At 44.0% G+C, this 23,199-nt stretch overlaps 1 protein-coding gene across 2 annotated transcripts; it reads left to right on the top strand.

The window, feature by feature from the left end:
* The first annotated feature begins 19,016 nt into the window (after positions 1–19,016).
* LOC100596923 (IQ domain-containing protein F5-like) lies at positions 19,017–21,048 on the top strand. Of its 2 annotated transcripts, XR_001116711.1 has the most exons (4): positions 19,017–19,175; positions 19,383–19,484; positions 19,622–19,884; positions 20,605–21,048. XR_001116711.1 is itself a non-coding variant. In XM_003257323.2 (3 exons), the coding sequence occupies exons 1-3, from the start codon at positions 19,116–19,118 to the stop codon at positions 21,031–21,033; spliced, it is 591 nt and encodes a 196-aa protein (XP_003257371.1). In that variant the 5' UTR covers positions 19,017–19,115; the 3' UTR covers positions 21,034–21,048. The 2 variants fall into 2 exon arrangements, 1 of the variants encoding a protein (XP_003257371.1); XM_003257323.2 differs by lacking the exon at positions 19,622–19,884.
* The last annotated feature ends 2,151 nt before the right edge of the window (positions 21,049–23,199 follow it).

The raw sequence follows: 23,199 nt of genomic DNA, 5'->3' as shown, positions 1-23,199 counted from the left end.
CTTGACCTCCCAAAGTGCTGGGATTACAGGGGTGAGCCACCGCGCCCAGCCAAAGTTTGTCTTATTATGCAGATAAAGTCTCTTGGTGACAGCCCTCAGAACAGATGAAAAGTCTGCTCATGCAGATGATCTTTAATTTCTTCTTCAGTGAGTAACTATCCCTTTTTAATTTGATTTCAAACAGTGGATTGAAGGCAATTGTGTTTCTTTAAAAGAACTTCCCTCAGTCAGATAAAGGAACTCAGAGAGAGCCCCTTCCCGCACTTGGGGGGAGAAACAAGGGAAGATCAGAGACCTTGATTCCAAGGCAGCTTTGGAGGCCTTTCATTCAAGGTGCTTAGTAGGGCAAAGAGCTATACTTTGGGGGTGTTGTTTTCTGAGCCCAAACACACCTGATTCCCTTCCCCATGTCTGGGGACTCTCCTTCTTATCTGTCTGGGTGGGAAACAGCCTGCCTCTAATTATAGAGCTGAAAATACCAGTTTCTCACTTTCTCAGCTCCCCTGGCTGCTGGGACAGACATGTGACCAGGATTGGCCAAATTTGCGTGCTGAGAATTTTCAGTCTGCAGCTTGGGATCCAGAGAACCAGGATAGCAACCCCTGTGTTGGTGCTGGAATCCTCAGCAGGCTGGTTCTGTGGTATGATGTTTTCTGTGGCTCTGGGTGCATAACTTCTCTTTGATCTGCCTGTTTTCTGAGCCTGGTCCCTGGGCTTTCTGACAATTTGGTGAGCTACTAAATATTGTTTCAATACACTTCTATTTTGCTTAAAGAAACATGAATCTGTTTATGTTTGTAGTTAAGATCAATGACTAACATATTTGCATTTGTGGAATAAATCCTACTCATTCAAGCATTATTTGAAATCACCGTTGCATTCAGTTTGTTAATATTTATACCTGTGTTCATAAATCAGATTGGCTGATAGTTTTCTCTTCTTGCACTGTTCTCATCTTATTTTAGTATTAAGAGGGTGCCAACTTTTGGGAATTTTTGGTTAGAAAAATTCCTACAGTAGAATTGCTGGATCAAGGGGTCTGTGCATTTTCAGTTTTGATGGCTATTGTCAAATTGCTATCCAAAGAAATTTTGCCAGTTTACATTTTGACCAACAACATATAATACTGCCTGTTTCTCTCTATCCTTGCCAACACAAAGGATCTGTTATCAATCTGTTTCTTTATTTTTTTATGGGTAAGTTGAGCGTCCTTGCATATGTTCAGTCTTTCTTTCCCCAGCTGTTTTGTTTTCTATGAACTGTCTGTTGATGTTCTTTGACTAGGTGTTTAGTTTTTCTTCTTATGTTTTTGTTGGGGAGGGAGGAGGCATGGGAGAGTGAGGATTTAACTTTTTGTCCTGCAGTGACCTGTTGGTCTGAAGTTTAAACTCAGTTCCTGGATGTTGGTTGTAATGGCTGTTGAAACTGGAAAAGACCCTCACAAAGACCTGCAGTGCAGAGGGAAGATGGCGTGATTGGCTCTGTCTTCTAACTCAAGACATTCACTTCCAGTTGCATCCACCAATTATGCAAAGGTTTTTATTGAAGTCTGGTGAAAAAAATTCATATTCCCTAATGATAATCAGTTGTTCTATAAACCAGTCAGAAGTTGTTGCATTTTTATATTTTTAACAACTGGGTCCAAAACCAATACAATGATTTTGTAAGTAATAAGTAGGTGAGGAAATTCTATTTCCAAAGTTTTAAGTGTTCGACTGGGAGAGTTGTTGTGAGTGAGCCATATTCCTTTTGGCAACAGAATCACATAAAGAAGGAAACATTTCAAAACATCTGTTTTCTGAAAGCATTTCCATGGCATCTTAATTAGACTGATGAGGAGCTCCCTCTAGGGGAGAGAAAAATATCAGCACCAGGGTTTCTTACTTGTGCATTTCAGCCTAGGGGTTCTTGTGGAAATCTTTTTAATCCCCTTGCCAATGCTGGTAAGGCTTAGCATTGTTATAAGTAGACAATGTGATCCATAAATGCTTTGTCAGTCCTGCACAGTCACAAATGATCATCTCTCCCAATGCATGGAAAGCACATATATTGGCCTGTCTCTCTTACCAGAATGTGACCTTTATGTGGAAAGGGCTTTGCCTGTTTTATTCTTTTATTTAATAAATTCCAGTGACAGCACCTGACACATAGCATGGTTCAATAATTTCTGAATCAATGAACACATCTTTGAACAAAAGTTTTGAGCTTAGTGTAGCCTGAAATCCATGACTAGGCTCTGTGGCCAAGGGCAGACATTTGTCTGTGACCTAAGGCTGAGTAGTCTGTGCTGAGGGTGTGGGTGAGGTTTATTTAACTGGCTTAGGCCAAATGTATTCACTCAATGCTTGTTTATTGAGCATCCACTATGTACCAGACACTGCTATAGGGGCTGGGCTCCCAACAGTGAAAAGGGCAGGCAAGATTCCTGAACTTAAGGAGCAGTGATATAGAGAATGTTGAGATGGTAATACTTGTTAGGAGAAAAGTCAAACAAGGAAGGGAGATAGAGTATTCTGGCATGGAAAGGAGGCCTTGATTTTATCTGTGGTGAGAGAAGGCTTCACTAAGAGGTGAAGGAGGGAGGGAGGAGGTTGAGCAGCCATCTGGGAGACAGTCATCAAGGCACCGAAGCAGGAACGTGCCCAGCATGTTTGAAGAACACGGAGGAGGCCGGTACGGCAGAGCAGAGTAAGGGAGGGGGAGAGGGATAGGGGCTGGAGTCAGAAAGATGTGGTCTACAGGTGTGAAATTCCTAGAAAGAATGGTTGAAGATTTTCCAGCAGTGAAGAAGGACCTTGTGAGTCAAGGGCAAAAGCAGGCCTGGACCTTTCCTGCATCCTTCCTGGCTTCTAAAGGTGATTTTCAGGTTTTCTCTGAGACCATTTGCTTGGAAAGAGTCAGATCATCAATATGAGGTAACAGTGCCTAAGGTGGTTCTGCTGCAGCCCACCTGTCAGGAGGTGGGAGATGTTCTAGGATAGTATCGGGTACAGAGGGGAGAACCTGCTGAACTGGATTCTGGCTGAACTAAGCTGAACAAGAGAGAGCACTTTAGACCCTGGACATCAGAGGTGGAGGAAGGGACCATCTATCTCTCTCAGCTCCTGTCTGTAGGATATTGGGCCCCACTTAACTGCGACCACCACTCTCATTGAAGAATCTTAATCTAAAAACTCTCGAAACCTCCCAAGAGCCAGAAAGAAACAGCCTCCACTGGAGATGACAAAACAAGATTAACCTTTTCGGACATTGATATGATTCCCTTTAGCCTCATTTTGTTATTGTTAGATTCTTTTTTTTTTTTTTTAACAGTCTACAAATCGTTCTAAACTTTGTAGTGTAAGTGGTGATGGGCGATGGCGCTGTCCTGGGCTTCCTGCTGGCCAGTTGAGGTGGGGGTTGTGTGCCAACACCTCTTGCTGCATCTGGATTCATGACGTATTTAGCTAGCCTGGCTCCAGATGGAAGGCCTGGCTGCAGTCAGTACTCTAAGCCGGCCTGATCACCGTATTGAGTCATTGTTATGGTGACACACCTTGTTGTCTATGACAAACAAAATGCACTTATTCAAGCCCTCATCTGTATAATGAATTAGGGTATCTGATGGGGTGACCCAGGCTCCTGAGAATTCTTAGTAGGACACATGAATGTCAAGGGATGGAGTTGTAGGGGAATGACTTTGCCATGGCAACCTTGCATATATCTACACCCCCTGCAAAGGCGAAGGCTTGAACCACAGCTAATCTGAGTCTTGGCAGAACACTTCTCGATCCCCCTTGGAACAGAAGAGGATGGGAGGCTTGTAAGGCACACTCTGAGGCCCTTCTCTCCCTTGGGAGGCTGTCATGAGACAGTTTTCTATCTCCTCTCCAGTCCTGATGAGGTGTGGGGCTTTCTGCCTCGTGCCCCTCAGAATAGAGCTACAGAATATAAAACCACATAACTGCAGTCTAGACCCCCTCGGCTCAACAGCAGCAGGGTATCCCACGACTTGCCTTGTAGTCATCGAATCCCTTTTGTGTTGTTCCTTTTGTTGTGTGAGACAAGAACCACAGGGAGCTGGCACTTTTGACTAATCTTCCTTTTTCTGTCTATGTGAGTAATTGAAACAATCAGTCTGAAGTGGCTCAATCGGATCGGTTAGACCTTGGTCTTCATTTTCTCTTGTGTGCCTTGTGTGTGCTTGACAGAAGGCCACGTACTGGGAGTCAGTTATCTGTCACGGTTACTGTGAAGCCTCTGAACTGGGAGAGCTGTAAGTTGTAATGCTGGTGGTGTGCCTGTGTGACTGGCATGAGAAAAAAGACCAGTGGAAAAACGAGGCAGTGGCTCCCTGTTGCAAGGGGAACTGCACACACCTGGACCTCGTTCCTGGCAGATGTTTACACCCCTCATTGCCCCTTGTGGGTGGGGTTTGGGAGGAATCAGGATCTGCATTCTGAGTAGCTGCTGGGACTCCTGAGGAGAGTGAAGCTGATTTCCCGACCTGTATCTTCTACAGGGCTAAGGAAACTTCGTGCTAGATTAAAGTCTGTCGTGTCTTGAATTTGAAGTCTAGCCTACCCTCCCAGTGTTGGGACAGACCTGACTCTTCAGACTAAGGATGAAATAAGTCCAAAGAGATCAGTAATCACAATAAGTTCAATGAGTTAAACTTGATAATTAAAAAGCAGTTTGATAGATTACATTTAATAGATCTATATAATGTTCATAAGGGATATATCTAAAACAAAGTAACACAGAAAGTTTGAAAACAAAAGGATAGAAAAAAGATATATCCGGCAAATTTCCAACCAAAGAAAACTACCACAACAAAATATAATTTAAACCTTAAAAGGAATCAAGGAATCAGCAAACTATGGCCTGCAGGCCGGCTGAACCCACCACCTGTTTTTAGAAATAACATCTTATTGGAACACAACCACTCCCCTTTGTTTACATATAGTCTGTGGTTGTTTTTGAGCTACAATGGCAGAGTTGAGTAGTTGTGACAGATACTGAATGGTTGTCAAAGCCTAAACTATTTACTACCTGGCTCTTTATAGAAAAACTTTGCCAATTCTAGTTGTAAACCAATGAAAGGAACACTACTCTAAGATGCTATAATACTTGGGAATTTTTATGTACGCAACATAACTTCAAAATATAAAAATAAAAAGGCTGATAGAATTACAAAGTAAAGGGCCAGGCGCAGTGGCTCATGCCTGTAATGCCAGCACTTAGGGAGGCCGAGGCGGGCAGATCACGAGGTCAGGAGATCAAGACCATCCTGGCTAACACGGTGAAACCCCGTCTTTACTAAAAATACAAAAAAAATTAGCCGGGGATGGTGGTGGGTGCCTGTAGTCCCAGCTGCTCGGGAGGCTGAGGCAGGAGAACGGCGTGAACCCAGGAGGTTGAGCTTGCAGTGAGCGGAGATCACACCACTGCACTCCAGCCTGGACAACAGAGTGAGACTCCGTCTCAAAAAAAAAAAAAAAAAAAGAATTACAAAGTTACAAAGTAGATAATTCTACATTTATACCTATTTCAGACACTCATGGATCAAGGAGACAGAAAAATGGTAATAGGATATTTGAAAAATCGTGTCCACACGCACACACACACGTTTGAATTGCGGTAAATGGAAACAATTGGGCAGAGAGTGGCAGAGCTGAGGATCATATGCACAGATGCATGAGGGGTCATAGTGGTCATGACCAGCCAAAATTATGAAGCCATCAATGTTACAAGGCAGAGAAAACAAAGACAATGGAGATCATGAAAAAATGGTAGTAACAAGAACAATTAGAGCATAAAAACGTTAGCCAAACTGGAGAGACCAGCCCAGAGTGAATGCCACGAAAGTCCTGAGGAGTCCCAGAGCTACCTTGCATTCCATTCAAGTCTTTCAGATGCTCCATTTTATGACTTGTTTGTTTGAGATAGAGTATTGCTTTGTTGCCCAGGCTGAAGTGCAGTGGTGCAATCTTGCAATCTCAGCTCACTGCAGCCTCTGCCTCCCGGTTCAAGCAATTCTCCTGCCTCAGCCTCCCGAGTAGCTGGGATTACAGGTGCGTGCCACCATGCCGGCTAATTTTTGTATTTTTAGTTTCGCCATGTTGGCCAGGCTAGTCTCAAACTCGTGACCTCAAATGATCCACCTGCCTTGGCCTCCCAAAGTGCCAGGATTACAGGTGCGAGCCACTGCACCCGGCCCATTTTATGACTTTTTAAACCTGCATCTCCAGAACACCCTCTTCCTTGTATTGATCTTGTATTGGCCATCCATCATGTGGGCTAGCCCAAGAAAAGCCATCCTTCTTGTAATAAAGGGAAATAAAGTAAAATCTCCTTTTGAATGTCTTGCCACAGCTATGACACAGTGCCATGGTGGACACATAGATGGGTGGGTGAAGTCCAGGAGAACCTGGTCTGCCAGGAAGTCCTAGTGGGACTTGTCCCTCCACCTGGTGCTGGCTGTCATAGCTAATCTTGAGGTTTCTGGCTTCCTCTGGAAGGAAACAGACGCATCAGCCCTGACATATTAAAACAAGCATGTGAATACCTGGGTTTCCTATGCTGTCTCATGTGCAGTAAGAAGCAAAGGTTTGGGAATCAGTACTATATGAATGCTGTAAACTTTGTTACAATGCCCACTTTTTTTTTTCGTTCCCCATGTATGAAACCTTGAAAATAAAGAGGAATAGTGTGCTTCCCTGGGAAGCATTGAGGAGAGCTGGAGAGCTAGGCAGCATCTAGATTTGATGTGAGATAAATCCTCAAGTGCCCACAAAAGGACAGAAAAGAAAACAGACCCAAGGACAAAGGATCAGGGCCAAGGGAAGCATGTCCAGGGCCAGTCAGGGCCTGAGAAGAGGGTACAGAGAGGGCCCTCAAGAGGCAATGTGGCCTTGTCCTTTCTTTCTTTTTTTTTCTTTTCTTTTTTTTTTTTTTGAGATGGTCTCACTCTGTCACCCAGGCTGGAGTGCAGTGGTGCAATCTTGGTTCACTGCAACCTCTGCCTCCTGGGCTCAAGCAATCCTCCCACTTCAGCCTCCTGAGTAGCTGGGACTACAGGTGTGTGCCACCATGCCCTGGCTAATTTTTAAATTTTTTGTGGAGATGAGATCTTGCCGTGTTGCCTAGGCTGGTCTTGAATACCTGGACTCAAATGATCCACCCGCCTTGGCCTCTCAAAGTGCTGGGATTATAAGCATTAGCTACCAAGCCCGGCCTTTCTGTTTTCGTAGAAGACTGTATCAGGAAAGAACTGTGCATGGACCACACAGAGGAGAGCTTGGTAAGTGATGGGATTCAGGTTTCGCGTATTTTTACTTACACCCCTATCCTATCTTTGACAGGAGGGAAACAGACAAGTGTTGCATTCCTGTCCACAGAGCCTCTCCCTGAAGAAGACTCAACTATATGGCCAGCATCCTAATCCCTGGGCTGTAGTCACTTTCAATTTCATGATTTTTCATCACCTTTACCCATGCCTGGTGACTGAACCATCTAGAAACAAGCTTTGGGCATTTGCCATTGTATAGGAAACATAACCATATCCACCCAGTTGGCAGAAGTATCCCATGACTATCCCAGGATGAGAGGGACCCTGGAAATTCGTAGACTCTGAGACTGATTAGGAAGCTAGGGTTGTGGATGTCATTGTTATAAGCCAAAAGGAGAAAGAACCGTATCTTATGCAAATCTATCCCTTCTCTATAAAATCAACTCTACAAAAATGCATAGGCAACTATAATTGAGACCCAGAAAGGTGAAGAAATATTTTAAGGGAAGCAGAAGGTAAGTAGGTGTTCCATATAAAAAAGAGAAACCCAGATTATTACTATCAGATACTTAAGTGTCCTGAGGATGCTGAGCTGTGCCTCCTGTGTGGATCCAGAACCCAAAAATAAAAAGGGTCACCCTGATCAGTAAACATTGGTATCTTGTTCCTCATCTTCCTGGGTAGTGGTACAGGGAGTGGGAGAGGTGGTGAGAAGGCAGCTGGAAAGCCAAGGAGCTGAAATTTTGGGCAGAATTTTTGACAGTTTCTGTGTAAGGAGGCTCCAAAGTTGGAGACCAGGCCTGCTAAGGATGGGGGCACACTAGTAAATCCCCAATATGTAACAGTGGAAGCCAAGAGGGCTATACCATACCAGGAGAAAGGTGGATTTAAAATAGGCCAGCATTTCTCATGGTGGAAGCCCTGTTCACATCTTAATCTCTGAAATTGGGTTGAAGTGATCCAGGATTGCTAATGCTCCAGTCACCTACCAGAAGGAAATGTAAATTGCCTCTGAAGGAAGGTAGCATAATCTCAGACCTGAACTTATTTTGAAAATTTTTCTTATACAACCATCCAGTGCTCCATTAAAAAAACCCAAACTTAAAAACGGGGAAAAAAAAACCCACCCAAAACACGAGAAGTAATTGACAACAAAAACAGACTCACAGAGGATCCAGGTCATGAAGTTATACACATTTTAAAATTTGTAAGTACACTATGCCTTAATGTGTTAAAGAAAATAGAAGGCAAAATGAGAATTCAGCAGGAAATTGAAATCTTTCAGAAAGTATCATATGGGAATTTTAGAACAGAAAAACACAATAACTCAATTAAAAACTCAATGGGTAAGTTTCAGCAGATTAGACAAAGAGAGAATTACTGAACTGGAAGATAGGTTAGGAGAAAATATATAGAATAATTAGACTAATAGCTGACTTTTTAACAGAAGCAATAAGACAGTGAAATTACATTGTTCAAGTACTGAAAGCAATAAATAATAACTAATGACCTACCTGTTGAAACCATTCTTCAATAATTAGGGTGAAATACAGAACTTTTTTGACAAAAGTTGAGAAAATTAATCACACTTAAAGAAATATGAAAGGGTATTCTTCAGGTGCAAAGAAAATAAGCCTAAATGGCAGACAGATTCAGAATCAATGAAAATAGGAAATACTTGGAAAAATTCAAATGAATATGCTACATTAAGCAATAATTATATAATTTGGGAAGAGAATTAAATAAAATAAAAATGTTCTGAGCTCCTTGAATGTCTGAGAAGAGGTAAGGTAAAAGTACTACATTTTTATTAGACTTTCGTAAGTTAAGGATGCATATTGTATTACAAGGCTGCTTTGTTAACTATGGTAGCCCCTAGGCACATGTGGCTCTTGGCACTTAGAAATGTGACCAGTCCTACTTCAGGTATACTGTAAATGTAAAATATACACCAGATTTCAAAGACTTAGGGCAAGAAAAGAAAAAAAGGAGAATAAAAGAAAGGAAAATGATACCATTACTAATGTTATATTGATTACATGTTGAAATGATAATATTTTGATATATTAAATTAAATTGAATGTATTATTAAAATTAAGTTCACCTGTTTCTTTTTTCTTTTCTTTTTTTTTACTGTGGATATTAGAAAATTTAAAATTACATATATGGCTCACAGATTATACTATTATATTTGCAACATGCATTATATTTCTATTGGATAGTGCTAGTCTAAGGTAATCACTAAGTAAATAGTAAAAAAAAAAAAAAAATGTTTAACTTCCAAGTTAATGAAGTTGAGGGTAGTGGGAGAAATGGAATAATAAAAAAAATCAAGCCAAAAGAAGGAAAGAAAGGACAGAGAGGGAGAAAGAGAAAAAAATATATAACAGATGAAGCAAATTGTAAGACAGTAGATTGAAACATACACCAATAATTACATTAAATGTAAATGGACAAAGGGCTCTAACTGGAAGATAAAGATTGTCAGACTGGATTTTAAACAAAAGAGCATGCTGCTTATAAGAGGTATATCTAAAATACAAAGATTTAGAAAGATTGAAAGTAAAAAGATGGAAAATTTTAAACCAGGCAAATACACTAACCAAAGAAACTTGGTCTAATTAATGATATCATACAAAGCATACTTTAATGCAAAAAGCATCTAGAAATAAAGATGCTCACCTCATAGTGATAAATATTCACCCACAGCATGATATACTAATTATAAATCTGTGTGCACCTAATAATATAGGTATAAAATATATAAATCAAGAATCGACAGAATCACAATGAGAAATATGCACACTTACAATGTAGTGGGCCTTTCAATGTCTGATAGAATAAGAAGAAAAGTAATTAGTAAGTAAGGATATGGAATATTTAAACAACACGATTAACAACATTGACTTGATCAGCATATATAGAATACTGCACCCAACTTCTGTGCTTGAACCATTATTTTCAAGTACATATTGAATGTTTACCAAAATTGACCATATGCTGAGCCTTAAAGAAAGCCTCAACAAGTGTCAAAGAATGTAAATCATAGAGATTATGTTCTATGAGCACAGCTGAATTAAGCCAGAAATCAATAGTAATAAAAACAACTAGAAAATTTCCAAATTTTTAGAAATTAAGCAACATACTTCTTTACAACTCAGAAGTCAAAGAAGACATCAAAATAGTAATTAGAAGATACTTTAAACTGAAGATATTTTAAACCGAATGATAACAAAATACTACATATTCAAAATTGTAGGATGCAGCTAAAACTTGCTTAGAGGGAAACATTATTTCAAATGTATGCATTAGGAAAGGTAGAAAACCAATGAACTAATTATCCATCTTAAAATTTAAAAAGCAATTTAAACCCAGTAAAAGTAGAAGGAGAAAAATAATAGAGATAAGGACAGAAAATAATGAAAAGGGAATAAAAGATCAAGGAAAAAAATAATAAAGTCCAAGAAATCTAAAAGGTCTTGGTATCATGAACAGGGTTCCTCATACGAACATGGTATACTCCTGTTCATCATATGCTTTCTCCTAGATCCCGCACCTCTGAGGAGAATAGGACAGATGTGTCTCTCTCTCAGATGAGAATGTAGGTCATCATCTGTGAGAAGCAGGACATAAACTCAAAACTTCCAGATTTATATTGGCACCTGCCCATTTCTCTGGAACTACCCAAGAAAGGGTTGATTGTTAAGAGTGAGCCAGTACCCCTTCTTGGCAGACACTGGGGGTGAAGTGTGGGTAGTTTTATTTCTCTAAGTACCTATGCTTCCTAAAACTAAGGAACACACAGCAGAACAAAGCAACCATGAAGATTTTGCTCGGGTATGACACACTGTTGTATGCTGTGCTCATAACTTTGATCATTTAGTGCTGGTTGAGGCCAAGACTGGCAAGGCTGCTGGAACAGAAATGGCTGGCAGCTTAGAGGTGGAGGCGGGGCTTCTATATAAACCAGGTGGTAAGGCTGCAGTTTTGCTTTGCATGTGGTATATCCACCCACACCTCTGCCAAGTGCTGTGGTGAATAATCCAGGCCCACTGTCGATAGTACATTTTCCAGACCCACAGCCTTTTCCAGGAACAATATGAAATCACTTCCAACCAGCTGGGTTCCACATTGAAATCTTGGTGTGAAGAGTCCCTGTGAGTAAAACTGGCTCCCTTTTTTCCCTGTGAGGAAAACTGGCTCCCTTTTTTGGTAAAGATCTGGCCTGTGTTTTTGTGTCTCACAAATTCCTCAAGTCTTCACACTCCAAGGACTTCCAATCCATGCTGACGATGACCATATTCCACTGACACACTCTGTAAATTAGAAACAGTGGCCAAGGCTGACATGACGTATGTCAGAGCCAAAGTCCAAATGTCCAGCCTTGGTACAATGTTTAGATATTTCTATTCAAGGATGGACATTCTCTCACATTATTGGACAAATCTTCATACATGGTTAGACATTCCCTCTGCTGGGAGGATCATCCCCAAGCTTGGTTGTTTATCTCCTTGAATAGACATCTCTACACATAATTAGACATACTCACATGTTTGGTTATCCTGATATAATGGTGGAAATCTACATACATGCATGACTGGTCATGCTCCCCCTTGGGTGGCTATCCCCATTCAAGGCTGGACATTCCCATTCATAGCTGGACATCCTTCCTCATGCATGGACATTGAAGAGTCCAGCTCCTGTGACTTTTCTGGCCTAAACACAGGCAACAACAAAAGCGTTATTTGGCAGGCCTCATGGAAGAAGGCTGCCCTCCCTGCATCAGATTTGGTGTGCAACCAATGCATTGCAATCTTTGAAAGGAGTTACAGTTAAGGAATGAGCCCCTCTGGCTTGCTATGCTCTTACTCATATCTCATTGTAGTCCAGGCAGCTTCATTTGGAGGCCTCATTCTTGTGGACCTTCAGCTGAGGCTTTCTCTAGGTGCTTCTGCCAATATTTCCTTAAGTGGGTGGGTTGCGGTGGGCTTAAAGATATTTTTCACTGCTTTGACTTCGTACTCAGTATGTTTCCACTCCTAGCCCTTCTTTTTGTCCTTTTTCCCAGCCTCTGGGTTCATAAAACTGCAGAAGCCTTTTATTCAGGGCTCCTTTGGCAGTGAGAATGCCCAACCCTGCATCTATGCTGATCCACCTGACCCTCAACTGGTATGCTGTACCACGAGGGAAAAGGAATATGGGAGAGTGGGCACTGGCTCTAGTTTAGCCTCTTACTTGTATTGCAGCAGGTAACTAACAACTTCACTGTTACTTTCATTTTGGCTTGTTGTCTTAATTACCTCCTCTGATGCCTCTCGGTTCAGCTCTCTTTAGCTCAGCTGAGCTCTTGATAGACTTTTTTACTCATGGACGGACATCCTAATCATGGCTGAGTATTGCCCCAATGGCTGGACCTCCTCCCATTACTGCACATCCACCCATAGCTGGACATCCTCACCATGGCTGGGAGTGCCTCCTCCATGGATGGACATTCTGCCAATGTGTGGACATTCCTCCATGGCTGGACATGGTACCAATGGCTAGATATCTCCACCTATGGAGACTGTGAATGTCTGGACATTCACAATCGTGGCTAGACATCCCCTTCCTGACTGAACATAATCACCAATGACTAGACATCCGCACCCATGGCTGGACATCCCCCCTCGTGACTGAACATCCCCTATAGCTGGACACTTGCCCTTCCGCGCACTGATAAAGGGTTTGTCTGCACATTCGGCACTTCATGGATTTGAGAAACCACTTATTTCTTCTCCTTTTACTTTCTCCTTCCTTGCTTGGGCAAATTCTACCTTTTCTAACCCTCTGCCTCCAACTCTGTGTTACCTTGTCTCCTCTTAGTATACAGCCAGGATCTCTATGTCTTTGCATAAATGAGTAGGTTCTATTTTTGCTCTATAAGTTATTGGCATTTGACTTATCATCATTTGTATTCCTCTTTCCTCTCAAAAAGCTGATGCCCCATCATTTAGGTTTTCAGGCAATCTTAGGTGGACAATTCCTAGGTCACATCCAAGATTAGCTTAATCTCTCTCTGTCTCTGTTTCTCTGTCTCTCTCTGACTCCCCCACACCTCACGCATGCACACACTCACACACAGTTGAGAATATCATGATGTTCCTACTCCCTAATTTATTATTATAATGGCTTTTGTCTTAGGCTATTCATGCTGTGCTATAAAAATACCCTAGACTGGGTAATTTTATAGCACAGCTTATAGTCCCTTACTCTCAGCCTGTGTCCCTGGCCACTTCCTGGGAGATCCAGGCACGGGATGTAGAAATTTACTTCTCACAGTTCTGGACACTGGGGAGTCCAAGATCAATGTGTTCACAGATGAAGGTGAAGGCTTGCTCTGTTTTATGGACGGTACCATGTTGCTCTGTCCTCAAGGGGTAAATGTGTGTCCTCACATGATAGAAGGGCAAAATGGCTCCCTCAAAGTGCTATTATAAGGATACAAATCCCATTCATGAGGATACAGCCTCCCAAAGCCCCACCTCTTAATACTATTACATTAGAGATTAGGTTTCAGCATATGAATTTTGAAAGGACACAAACATTCTGACCACAGCAGCTCTGTCGATTATTATTGTCACGACTGTGGCCTGGATAAAATTTCCATTGCTACTTCCATCAGTCTTTCCCTTCCCACAACAGTGTCCACATCATCACACTGGCAGACACTCACCATCCTCCTTTCCTCTACCCTTGAAGTGTCCTTCTCTCATCCACCAATCCCTATATAACAATCCATTCTTTTCTTCTGCCTGTCTCCCTTCTTTTAAGCTATTGTCTAAATTAAGACTCTTTTGGTTGCAAATGACAGAAAATAGACTTGGAAACCAAAAAAGGGAATTTATTGGTCTACTTAAAAGTTAAGAGGTCTAGGCTGGGCGCGGTGGCTCACGCCTGTAATCCCAGCACTTTGGGAGGCCAATGCACGTGGATCACCTGAGGTCAGGAGTTTGAGACCAGCCTGGCCAACATGGAGAAACCCCGTCTCTACTAAAAACACAGAAATTAGCTGGGCGTGGTGGCAGGTGCCTGTAATCCCAGCTACTCTGGAGGCTGAGGCTGGAGAATTGCTTAAACCCAGGAGGCGGAGATTTCAGTGAGCCAAGATCATGCCACTGCACTCCAGCCTGGGCAACAAGAGCAAAACTCCATCTCAAAAAAAAAAAAAAAAAAAAAAAAAAAAATTAAGAGGTCTATTTGTCTATGTGGCTGCTGTAACAATTACCACAGACCTGGTGGCTTAAAAGAAAAGAAATACATTCTCTTATGGTTCTGGAGGCTAGAGGCTGAAATCCAGGTGTCAGGAGAGCCAAGCTCCTTCCAGAAGCTCTAGGGGAGATTTCCTTCCTTGTCACTTCCAGCTTCCGGTAGTTCCCAGCATTCCTTGGCTTGAGGTCACATCCCTCCTGTCCCTGCCTTCCTCTTCACATCGCCTTGTCTAAAGTGTGTCTCTCTTAAAAGTTCCTCTGCCATTCTCTTTTAGGGGTACCTATGACTGTATTTAGGTCCCATACAGGTAATCCAGGATAAACCCTTCCTCACAAGACCCTTAAGTTAATCACACCTTTTGTCATACATAATAGTCACAGATTCCAGGGATTTCATGTGCATACCTTTCAGAGGCCCATTTGTCAGCATACCAGAAGGCCCATTTTTTGTAGTTGGATTCAGAACCCCAGACAATATTACCAGGCCCTTCCTCACTTCCTATCACACCTGCCCAGTCTGCAAAATCACAGCAAGCCAGATGGAACTTGAAATAGAGAATGCCACCACATAGGCCTGGCTGTAGGAAAACCTAGCTAACCCCAGATTTGCCAAGCTGATGGCCACTTGTGGGAGATCTGTTGCATAGAATAAGGCCTGGCCCAAGCGGACCCTTGGCTGCTGCCCCTGACGGCAGATCTGGTGAAACTTTTCTCTAAAAGAGGCCCTAGTGCTCAGGCTGACTGGGATGCCAACAGAGGTAGGAGGGCTGTTTCAACCTCTTTCACCAGGGAGTGTAGAAACTGGGCTTTATTTTTCACAGCCCCTGTCCAGGCATCTCCATTCAGAGCAGGACATCAGAGAGTCTGGCTGCAGCCAGGGCCAGCTGGAAAGGCCAGGATTCCACAGGCCTGTGCTTGGCAGGGCCCTCAGGGCCGGCAGAGTGCTTGGCAGGGAGCCAGGAAGACAGGGCACTTCAGCCGGGCAACAGCAGGACAGATGCTGTGCCTTATGATGGGGAAGGGAGTCGGGGAGCAGCCAGCCAGAGCCAGCCCCTGGGGAAGCCAGAGCAGGAGCTGAGGGCAGCAGCTGTGCCTGCCGCCTCCCCACCCTGGGGCTGAACAACAAGTCTTCCCTCCCCTCTGCTGGGCACTTCCTGGGAGAACCAGGCATGGGATCGGGGAGGGAAGAGAGACTCGGGGGCTGTGGGGGGATGGTGGTGGGGGTGGCATGGGGGCAGGTAACAAACAGAGGACTAGGGGTAGGCAGGGGAAAGGGCTGTCCCTCTGCCACTGGAGGTCATTGGGCACACAGCATCTAAATCCTACCACGTCCTCAGAAGCAGCTGTGCTCCTCGTCCACCCCCATGTCCCCTCTCTGGCCTCCCCCCAGGATGCCTCACCCTCTGCTGGGCCTGCCTTGGGTGGGTGCTGCTGGGCCCCTGCTTTGCTAAGTCTCTCTCTGTCTCTGGGCACCTATGTCACAACCATCTCTCAGGTGGTCTCTCACTGTCTCTGCTTTGTCATCCATGCCCAAGGCCCCTTACTCTCAGCCTGTGTCCCTCAGATGTTTGTGTGAACCTCCATCCCAGAAGTCTGAGGTCTGCAACCCTCCCCAGGGTCTTTCCATGGTGGGCCCTGCAGGAGCGGTGGGAGGGCCGGTGGAGAGGTGTACAGGGATCTTCATGCCTTGCAGCTGGGTGACGCTTTCCTCAGCCCCAAGCCCCTTCTGTGTGTTGGAAGGTGTGGGAGTGGGCATCTGCAGAGCAGCCATAGTGTATTTTCAGGTCCAGGGTTCAGCCTGGTGCCCAACGCCACTGGCAAGGGCAGGTTGCAAAGATTCTGCTCAGGACCTATTGCCTTTGGCCTGCGCCTCTCTTTTCTTCAGAAGCTTTAGGAGTAACCCCCTCCTCCTCCTCCCAAAGCAGTGAGAGAACGACTTTCTGCCATCACTGATGGGAGCCATGCCTACTCTTGCATGTCTTGGTTTGTAAGGTGGTTGTGCCTAGAATTCTGCATGACAAATCCCTGGAGGTGCTACCTGGCTGGAGATATTGCTACTCCAAATATTCATGGTTCCATTAGTTAGGAAAATGAGGAAAATGGATACTGGCTAGGCAACCGCAGTCTGCCTCAACTTCTATAGTGAAAAAAGAATAAAAATCCAAACAATTCCCTACCAACTCAACAAAAGACAACAAAAGTGAAAATGAAAAAATCGACAGCTGGAAATTATGAAGCAATATGGCAATAAGTCAAACCATATTGGAAATGAAAATAACTGTGAATGTGTAGTAGTGTCTATCAAAATACAGAGACTTTCTTGCTGGATCAAAAGAGAAACACATGTATTTTGTGCACAGAAGGAGATGGGAATTTGAAAATAAAGGAGTGGGTAAGGATACAACACGGGAGGGACTCCTGCTTCTAGTAATGATGTGCTAAGGAGCTGGAATGGTCCTTTTGCTGAAGGTAACTAGAAAAGCTGATCAACATACATTTTAAGTTTCTGCTTGAAGAAATTGAAAACAAACAATACAGTAAAAAAAAAAAAAAAAAAAAAAAAATCACTGGGTCATGATCCGAAGAAAGACTCTAAGAGATGCAAATCTGGCCCTGTGGGTTTTCTCCGATCGTTTCATCAAAAAATGCTTTCTGCACCTTCCCGATCCCACAAGTTCTTCTCACCACTTACCCTGCCCTCCACCTAGCACCTATCTTTTCCATGCCCCTCGTCCTACTATCTTCACCCTGATACCCACCCCCAGCCTTAACTGGCCTCCTCCTCTTCCCTACATTCCCCCCAGGGCCCCACTGCAGCCTCCCAAGTACTCATCCTAAACATTTCAAATGTACTCTTTAGTGACCCCTGGGCAGAAACTCTGAGGGGGACCAGGGTCTGATGCTGACCCCTCAGGCCATGGCCAGAGGACCTTCTGCTGAGCATTGACCTGCGGCACCAGGTGGCTTTTCAGTGGTTGGGATCAGGCAGAGATCGTGCTGGCTTCTGCAGTGGCTGTGCTGACTCATCTTCTGACTGTGACAGGAGAGCAGTCAAAGACATTTGTACCCTAGCTGGGGCCTCAAAGGTATCCTCAGTGTGTGTCCTGCTCTCCCAGGAGGCTGATAACTGGGTGCCCTGCAGACAGGACAGACACAGGGGATTCAGCCACAGTGAGGGAGTGTGCCCTGTCCCTCCAATTCTACTAGACTCATCAAAGATAATCATTGATAAATTTTGGTTGTGTATGTCTTCCTAATTCCCTTGTTTTCATAGTACTTTTATGATATGCTTATAAGTGTTTGTCCATCAACTCAATTTGTTTCACTTGTACTCCATATCAGTACAGAGAGAACAAAGTTCTTTTCTGTGGTTTCATTAAATGCTTGGTTTGATGAATTTTCACAATTCCATATTCCTTGGTAACCACCACCAAAAACAAGATACAGCACATTTCTCTTTGTTTCCATGTGCTGTTTGCAGGCAAAAGCCCTATATTTAGGAATTCATCTGATTCATTTTATTGTGGTTCATTTTACCTGTTAGTTTTACCTGTTTTAGAATTTTATATAAATGGAATAACCTGTAGGTAGTCTAGCTTCTTTCATTTAGCATCAAGTTTCTGAGAGTCATTTATGTTATTCTGTGTATGAATATATTCATTTTTGTTACTATTACTCCATTATACTAATATATAACGAAATTTTTGTCTAGTCACCTGTTGGTGGACATTTGGGTTGTTTCCAGTTCTGACCTATTTGAATAAAGCTGCTATGAATATCCATGCACGTGTCTTTGTAAAATGTGTTTTCATTTTTCATTTGCAAATTTTAGGACTGAAACTACTGAGTTATAGGGCGGGTGCATGTTGAACTTCATTAGGAAGTGCCAAACCATTTTCCAAAGTGGTTCTGCCATTTCACACCTTTTTATCAGCAGTGTATAAGAGATCTACCCATTCTGAATCCCTGCCAGGATTTAGTACTGTCAGATTTCTTATGTCAGCCATTCTCTTAGGGTGTCTAGGGGTATCTCATTTTGGTTCTCATTTTTATTTCCCTCATGACTATTGATATTGGGCATCTTTTCATGTGCTTCTTAGCCATTCCTAAATCTCCTTTTCTGAAGCATCTGTTTGAGAATTTTGCTGCTAATTCATTCTTTCTCATCCTTATATGGCTCAATTGTTTCATTGAACTGAAATCCATATGACTAAATTTTGTATTTGATGGAGGTTTAGGTTGTCTCAATTTTTGTTTTTATCAACTAGATTGAAAGCACTAACTGTATACCTCTTTGTGCTAATTAGCCAGTATTTCCAGTGGCTTGCTTTTGTAGTCAAATTGTGGCCATGTCTGCAAAAAAGAATGGACAAGAGTTCCACATATTCACTGGAAAAGACTCAGCTGTTGGAAGCCATTCTGATGCCAGAGTCATAGGTGCCCTTATGACATCATCACACTCTCTCTTCCTTCACACTTCCTGCCACAGTGGTGGCTACAGAAGTACAGACCTGAGTATAATGGAGACCTCTAGCCTCTAATCATGGGCACTAAAGGGGATTGCAGACTTGAAGGGGTTGAACCAACTACCTGCAGTCATGGGCATTCAATGTTTTGTAAGAGACAACCAGTCCATTCAAAGATGCAGGCAGGGGGAGGTCAATTCCCATAGTTAATCAGGATGCAAGCCCTGTGTCTGGGTCTCTGGGAAAGCCAAGAGGTTAAGGATGTGGTGAACTTGGCTGAAAACTGGGTATCCTGCAGGCAGGACAGACACAGGGGATTCAGTCACAGTGAGGGAGTGTGCCCTGAGTTCTACAAAGAACTACCTACCCACACCTCTTCACTTTAAAATCTGATTACAGAAGGATGGCCATGTTCGCCAAAGCATGACGGAAGATGTTGATGAAACCACACTGTTGAAACAAATGGAGCGGGAGAAAATGCCTCCTCCTCCAAAACCAAAGGTAAGTCAGAGCAGGCCCTCAAAGTTGGAAGAGACCCCACACCTGCAACATCTCTGACCCATGCCACCTAGTAGAGGTGGTTGTCTTCTCTGTGGCTCATAGAATTGGTTAATTATGGAATTTCTTGTCCAAACAAGGAAATATTTGTGAGTGAAAGGTGTTGCTATTAATCCTTAGTCAGGAACAACCACCATAAACCAAGAATATCCCAGGCCAACAAGGATATCGTTGCTGTATTCAAAGCTGCAAAAAATAGAGATTGACTCATCCTGGGCTATCTTCTTCTCCCATTTCCTTACGAGTCTGGGAAAGGTGGGTGACTGAGGCATGGAGACTTGGATGTAGGAAAGAGAAACCCTGAAAAGTGGAAAGCAGACATGCAACATTGCAGCATGGCATGGTGAGGGCTGTGTTTGGGGAATGCATGGCCATGTAAAGGGAAACCCAAGTCTTGAATTTGGTGGGATGTGGGGGAGTGTGCACATGAGTCCACTGATGTGTAGGTAAGCTGAAGTTAAAAGAAGTTTTAACAAGAAAAATTGTGTTAAAAGAAGTGAAAGTAAGAAGTAGGTGAAAAAGACTCCAAACTGTGTGGAGCAGGGAAACTTTGACTACTATGACGTGACAGCAGGAAAGAGCAGGTTGTGGATTTCACTTGGAGTTAGATATAAGAGGGCAGGGCCAGCAAAGGACACACTTCTCTGGCAGGTAGGAGCGGTCTGAAGGGATGGGTCATGGGTCTCAGGAGATGGTCAGTCCTAGGTGAAATATGTTCACACTTTGACCCTGCATCACAGTGACCTTGCTCTAGACTGGCCAACAAGGTTTGCAAAAACCTGGGCAAGGTAGCTAGGGCAGGTGTACCCCCATTTTGCAGATGGGAACATTGAGATTTAGAGGTGAAGGTGAAGTGGCCATGTCCATTGGCCTGTGGGTGGCAGAGGTGGTACAACCTGGTCTCCTGGGTTAGGTGTTGCCCTGCCCAGTGCTCCTGAACTTTACAGGAAAGGGCCATTGTAGAGTACCCGGCCGCTTCCTCTCACCTCCTGGAGCTGATGTTTGTGAGGAAAATGTCCTGACCTTTCTTTTCTTGCAACCTCTCCTCCTTCTCCAAATGAAGCCCCCCACTGACAAGGTACTGGCAGCAAAAAAGATCCAGTCCTGGTGGTGGGGCACGCTGGTGCAATGCACACTACTGCACACGACCCTCAGAGCTTTGATCATTCAGTGCTGGTGGAGGCAGGTGCTGGCAAGGCTGCAGGCAAAGAGGCAGCGGGCAGCGCTGGAGCTCTGCGCACGGCAGCTACGGCCAGCAGTCAGGCCGCAGTCCTGGGTCTGCATGTGGCATGTCCACTGGCATTACTGCCGTTTGCTCAGTGCTGTCCGGATCATCCAGGTCTATTGGCGCTGGAGAAGTTGCCATACCCATGGCTTTTTCCATGGCAGCTACGGGCTCACAACAAGCCAGCTGAGCCTTGAGCTTGGCATCTTCCTGGGATCACAGGTTTGCCGAATTACAGACTGCATCCCCTTCCCAATAAAGAACTGACTAGGTCTGCTCCAACTATGTGTCCCTAGTTCTCTGTTTTAAAAACTCCCAGAACTATTTGTCTCAGCAAAGGGTCAGGGAAATGAGGACAGGTACCTGGCATCTCACAGGTCAGCTCTGAGGAGTCAGCTGGATTGTCTGGGGTCCTGTGGGGAGAAGCATGTGACAGCCGCATGCTGGAGGAACAGGGCTTGTAATAGATTAGCAGTGTTGGCCATAGGTGAGTGGGTTGTGGTTGCAGAGCCACCAAGAAGGCCAGCTCCAGGGAGACTGGTTCCTGCTGAGGTGGGTGTAATGGCGCCCCCCGTGGCCATGCAGTATGGAGGCCTGTGCCATCTTTTGCTCTTCATCCTCCAGCATCTTCCCTTAACACTTAGAGCAAGTTCAAAAGCTCTCCCTGGGTCTACATAACCCTGCATAGTCTGGCCCTGGCCATCTCATCCTCTTTATGTCCTCCCTGGCTGCTCTGCTATTTAGCAACTATCCCAAGCGTGTTCCCATCTGAGAACTTTGCCCTGCTGCCTGCTCTCCTAGGGCCCTCGGCTTCTGGATGGAGTTCCCACTCCATGCAGGTTTGTCTCTGTGCAAAGGCACCGTCTCCAGCTCCTCAGTCTGCCTTCCTGTTTTCAAAGTCCTCATCACTACCTGAGCTTGTCTTACCCGATTGTCTATTTTCTTTTTCCTTCTAGAGGGTGGCCTCCAGGAGAGCAGGATTCTGGGTTCAGTGCTGGATTCCCAGGACCTAGAATTGGGCTTGGAACATAGTGGTTCTCTCTCTATGTATCTACACACATGTACAGATTCAGTATCCTTATCTGAAATGCTTAGGAGCAGAATAGCTTCAGAGTTCAGATTTTGGGAGATGTTGGAATATTTACTTTTTACTTACATATTCAGCATCCCTCATCTGAAAATCAAAACCCAAAATTGTCCAACAGCATTGTCTTTGAGCTTCATTTTGGCACACAAAAAACTTCCTATTTAGTAGCATTTTGGGTTTTGAATTTTTAGATTAAGAATACTCAATCTGTATATATTTAGATATCCAAACTACCCAATCCAGAGCAGACCTCCTGCATCCGGCTCTTACACCCCAGGAGGCAATATTCCTCTCCCTTAATTATTCCTGGGCAGGTACCGGAACACTAGGGACCACCTCTACAGCTTAGAACGCGCCACATTATGCCAACCAGCCAACCCTAAATGTTTTACCCTGCCCTGCCTTGCCTTTCCCTCAGAAACTCAATTAAGACCATGACTTCAGATCTCCTCTTGCTTCTTCCTCTGCCACCTGACCAAAGCCTGGAGTTTCCCTTGTCACCTTGCATGGCATGCCGCCCACTGTAAGAATCAGGTCCTGTGAGTGTAATAAACATAGTTTTCTTGAGTTTCTTTTTGTCTCCGCTTGTGGCCACACCTCACTTATTAAAAAAACAGGAAGCGGGGCCAGGCGCAGTGGCTCATGCCTGTAATCCCAGCACTTTGGGAGGCCGAGATGGGCGGATCACAAGGTCAGGAGTTTGAGAGCAGCCTGGCCAACATGGTGAAACCCCGTCTCTACTAAAAATACAAAAATTAGCCAGGCATAGTGGCACGTGCCTGTAATCCCAGCTACTCAGGAGCCTGAGGCAGGAGAATCGCTTGAACCTGGGAGGCAGAGATTGCAGTGACCCAAGATCACGCCACTGCACTCCAGCCTGGGGGACAGAGTGAGACCCTGTCTCAAAAAAAAAACAAAAAAACAGGAAGTGTGTGTGTGTGTGTGTGTGTGTGTGTAGTCTGTAAGTTTGAAGTGATCTTCATGTAACATAAGACTAATCATTTTTAGATTAACCATGTAAGATTAACCACTAAACTAAAATTAACAATTTGATGGTATTTAGCAGATTCACAATGTTAAGCAACCACTATCTCTATAAAGTTCTCAGACATTTTTATCACAGTAAGAGAAAATCCCATTGATATGGTTTGACTCTGTGTCCCCACCCAAATCTCACCTTGTAGCTCCCATAATTCCCATTTGTTGTGGGAGGAACCTGGTGGGAGATGATTGAATCACGGGGGTGGGTCTTTTCCATGCTGTTCTCATGACAGTAAATGGGTCTCACAAGATCTGATGGTTTTTAAAACAGGAGTTTCTCTGCACAAGCTCTCTCTTTGCTTGCT

Source organism: Nomascus leucogenys, chromosome 4 (genome assembly GCF_006542625.1).
Source record: "Nomascus leucogenys isolate Asia chromosome 4, Asia_NLE_v1, whole genome shotgun sequence".
Lineage (NCBI taxonomy): Eukaryota > Metazoa > Chordata > Mammalia > Primates > Hylobatidae > Nomascus > Nomascus leucogenys.
The sequence above is the reverse complement of the archived record's forward strand: the minus strand, read 5'-3'. Positions and strand labels throughout refer to the sequence as shown.